Here is a 4,047-nt window from a genome sequence, read left to right as displayed (position 1 = left end):
ATGACCTACGGGATAGTTATGTTAAGGGAGCGCAAGTCCCTTAAACAGGTTCCAATTCGGCATTTCAACGTGGTTGGGCATATTGGAAATTTCCATCAGTTATAGTTTAGGAATAAAATAGCCTGATGCTTTGCATTGATGCAACTTGGAACTCAGCCATGCTCTTAGAGCATTTTTGCATTAAAATCGAGTTTTGAAAAAAATTTCACTTACGTTGTTTTGTAGGTTAGGGCTCGATATACTGGCGGCTGGAAGGAAACATGAGACCGTACAATTTTTGTTTATTTATTTAATTCCCTGTACCGCCCTTGTTATGATATGGTACCTTGTTCTATCTAGTAGTTTACAAATATACATGTAAGCTTCTACAATTACAAAAATTGGCATAGGCTGTTCTTTTTTTGATTTCGAATTGAAAACACATTGCGCCATATTGTGCTAGTAATATTGAAGTATTATATACATATATGGAATTACTATAAAAAGTTGCAAAGAAGAAAGTATGCAATCTCAATCAAACAAATCTTAAGGTTAACTTTTGTTGCATATTAATAAATATTTTTGCCTATCAAAGATTTATCAAACCAACTAAGCTACCAAAGCAAAATGAACCTATCCATTTTAGACCAACACTATCCATAGCTGTAGAGTTTAGATAGATATGCTTTGGTTTACCAAATTCAAGTTAATCACATTAGGGGTATTCTCGAAGTCTTGCACGATCCACGGATTGCACGAAATGAAAAAATACTATTCCAAATTTCGAAGAGTACGAGAGCACCCTATTGCAATGTGGTAGCATGCATGGGTAGCAAGCAGCGAAATTATGTATCAAATACAATAACAAGAGACAGCAAAAAAATGAAGTGAGCGAGATGAGAGGAATGAGAGAAATATGTAGCAATTCCAACAACAAAACCACTAGCACAGGGTCGCATTTATATTGCTATGCTATTTTGCAAAATATATACATGACTTTCGACGTTGCGTATTTTGCAGCGATATGAAATGTTGTTTCCCATGTATTTTGTTGTTTTGTGGTTGCAGGTTATGCAATGCATGCAATCCGTGCTACGCGCAGTGGCTTTGCAAGATTTAGAAAATACCCCTATTTTGATTCAAATACAAGCATGTAGCATGTTATATGCTAATGAATGTACCAAAATGTTTGTATTCTTGCAACTCTTCTATTTATCTTAAGATTGTACACACTATGAACATGTAAGGCTTATTGTACACATACATATATGCAGATATATAGGCCGACTTCCAAAACATACAAATAAATGTTGGATACTGTTCTACTGTGGTATTTAAACTGTTTGTATATGCAGAGTTGCGAAACATTGCAACCATAAACATTGAATATTTTGAATATTCAATATAACAATGAACATCCTTTCGGAATTCACCATCTTCACAACACCAATCGTAACCAAGAACGAAGCATCAACTTTGTTAGTGATGCCCTGATTACTCTAGCGATACGTTTTGATAACTTTTCGGATCCGTTTTGTGGTTCGGCGTTATGGAACATTGAACTTTGTACTTATGCAATGCATTTGATGTTTTGGAAGTCAGCCATATTATTTACACTTACAACTAGTTAGTGCTACATAACACTTTTACTTAAGTATTTATCCACAAATTTGGTACTTTACGCATACTAATATATAAAAACATTTTAAAACATATAAATTGATAAGAAATGCCCCATTACAAATAATAATTTTGAAGCGTCATTGTTTGAAAATGCTAAATCATCCAAACTCGAAGCCCAGCACATCTTCCAGTCCGTAGTCAAAAATACGAAAATCATCTATATAAATCTCATAAAGCCGTCGTATTGCACTTATGGGCAAATGCTCAAAGTACAAGCGCAAATGTGCGCGAGTACTCGAAGGTTTGTGACCAGTAGGAAATGTAAAATTATCTGCACCCGCTAAGTGCAACGCCAAAGATGAATCATCCAATAAAGTTTCATATTTACCTATAGAATGAATACTGTTAAAATTTGAGTGAATCATTACATTCGTACTCACCTATTACATTGTACTTCATTACACAGGGGTTGCAGAGATTCGATATAGGTTCCCAGTGCTCATTGTATGACTGATTGGTGCGACTTACCTCCGGCGTTAGCAGGTATTGCACAAATTCCGGGAAACTCACATCATCTCCATGCTCAAGGGAGTGATTTGTGGCGCCGACTCGGAAGGTTTTTACTATCTGTCGGCCAACACGCGACTGAAAATAGCGTGCACTCGCAGACTCTCCCTCTAATTTGTTACGATACGCGGAGAGCAAACGTTCCAATGGATGGCGGACCAATATAAACCGAGTATATTCGGAGAGCACTTGAGCACGTTCCTCATCGCTGAGTGAATGGAACTTCTGAAACATTCCCACTGAGTGCGCCAAAGAGCCAGGTATTTTAAATGGATCAGTGCCATTATGCCAATTGCCAGTGAGGATCATTAGTACCCGCTTCCAATTTGTACAGGCCACCTACATACATACGTAGCAAATGAAAGGAAACAAATTCGTCATTCATTTGAAAATTATAAGGAAAGATGTATGAGTAATGCAAAGTGCATAACAATCGGATATGTATTAAGAGTTAAAGCATAGACGGACTGCAGCGTTAATCCGGATCCACTCGTTAATTTGGAATCTCGAGAAAATAACCAGTGTGACCGCGGGATTGTACAAAATTGTAGCAGAGAAGAGACTTAATGTATCAATATATATCACTTTTTTATTTTAAATATTAAAGTATAAATATGGAATAAAACCAATAATTTTTATGAAAATCCATTTCCAAACCAATTTAACATTTATTGATTCCAAAGAAGGTACACGCAGCAGTTGTACTTGATACTAGTATCAGTGGCAGATAAAGCATTTTATTTGGGGGGGGTGGCGATTGGGATCAACTTGCCAAATAACGTTAAATTACAGGCATCTAACCCTAATTTATTTTTCATGCAAATATAGGCCCTTATTATGAGTTGCATTCGATTTTCGATCTTCGCTGGTTATCAAAGATCGAACATCGAAAGTGAAATTCGTATTATGAGCTATGCAACCGTGTAGAAATTTTCGTTGAGTATCGAATTTTCTCTCGAACAGAATTTTGCTTTCGATGGTGTAGCGAAGTGTTAGAAAATTGTGAAAAATTTATGATTTTGCATTTGTTTTCTTACTTTTTGGCGGGTAGACACTAATTTAAACAATTTTTATCAATTTCATGCAGTTTTAACGTCGTGACCACAAAACACAAGCTCGAAAGGCTGCTTTTACTCGTGAAAGAAAATCCCAATACTCAATTGGCACGAACTCTGAGAACAAATCATAGAGCTGTGGATAGTTTTAAAATATTTTAAATAGATTTGGCTCACAAACGCCTTTTTAGAAAGTCGGAAGTTTTTAGTAAATCTGTTGACAAATTTCTTAAATATATTTTGTGTAAAAATATATTGTAAAGACTACACTTAAACTCTCTTAAACATTTACTACTCCTGGCAAGTTCACTAAACTCTCATCCTCTGACGAATCGTTGAACCACAGAACTTCGTTGTACTAATTTTTACCACGTTTTTATAAACTTGCTTTTTTTTTTATTTCATTTTAATTTGCATAAATTTACATAAATATGTATTAGCACACTATTTAGTTTGCTCGATTTGTAAACAAAGCTTCTCAACGGTGAAAAAATATACTATTGTGAACAACCTAAACGAGCGAAATTCACAATGGCGCTATTCTTCATCGAACGAGCGCCATAATACCAAATGAAAATTCGTTCGCTCAGCACTTTCGACCACAGTCGAAAATCGAATGCAACTCATAATAGGGGCCATAGGTTCGAGTATTTTTTATGAAGTGTGAAGTAAAGTGTTTTGTGATGTAATATTACTTTTCATTTTGTGAATTTGGTGCAAGGTCTAATAAAACAATTGCATGTACTATTAAAAAAAAATACAAGATGTAAAGTTATACCTTGGGTTTATTAATGCAATATATACATATAAATACTTATTTCTT

General features: G+C 35.1%; 1 protein-coding gene across 1 annotated transcript; it reads right to left on the bottom strand.

The window, feature by feature from the left end:
- Window positions 1-269: 269 nt before the first annotated feature.
- LOC118740501 (carbohydrate sulfotransferase 11-like) lies at window positions 270-2,550 on the bottom strand. Its single transcript, XM_036472056.1, has 2 exons — window positions 2,043-2,550; window positions 270-1,990 (listed from the first exon to the last, which is right to left on the bottom strand). The coding sequence occupies exons 1-2, from the start codon at window positions 2,476-2,478 to the stop codon at window positions 1,761-1,763; spliced, it is 666 nt and encodes a 221-aa protein (XP_036327949.1). The 5' UTR covers window positions 2,479-2,550; the 3' UTR covers window positions 270-1,760.
- Between the last annotated feature and the right edge of the window lie 1,497 nt (window positions 2,551-4,047).

Source organism: Rhagoletis pomonella, unplaced genomic scaffold (assembly GCF_013731165.1).
Source record: "Rhagoletis pomonella isolate Grant_MI unplaced genomic scaffold, Rhpom_1.0 Rhpom_scaffold_00006, whole genome shotgun sequence".
In the NCBI taxonomy this organism is placed as follows: domain Eukaryota; kingdom Metazoa; phylum Arthropoda; class Insecta; order Diptera; family Tephritidae; genus Rhagoletis; species Rhagoletis pomonella.
The sequence above is the reverse complement of the archived record's forward strand: the minus strand, read 5'-3'. Positions and strand labels throughout refer to the sequence as shown.

Bases quoted from the DNA above. Each gene is read 5' to 3' on its own strand.
- LOC118740501 (XM_036472056.1), bottom strand. From the start codon at position 2,478: ATGATCCTCACTGGCAATTGGCATAATGGCACTGATCCATTTAAAATA. The intron at 1,991-2,042 runs GTGAGTACGAAT...TTCATTCTATAG, and splicing joins AATGAAGTACAATGTAATAG to GTAAATATGAAACTTTATTG.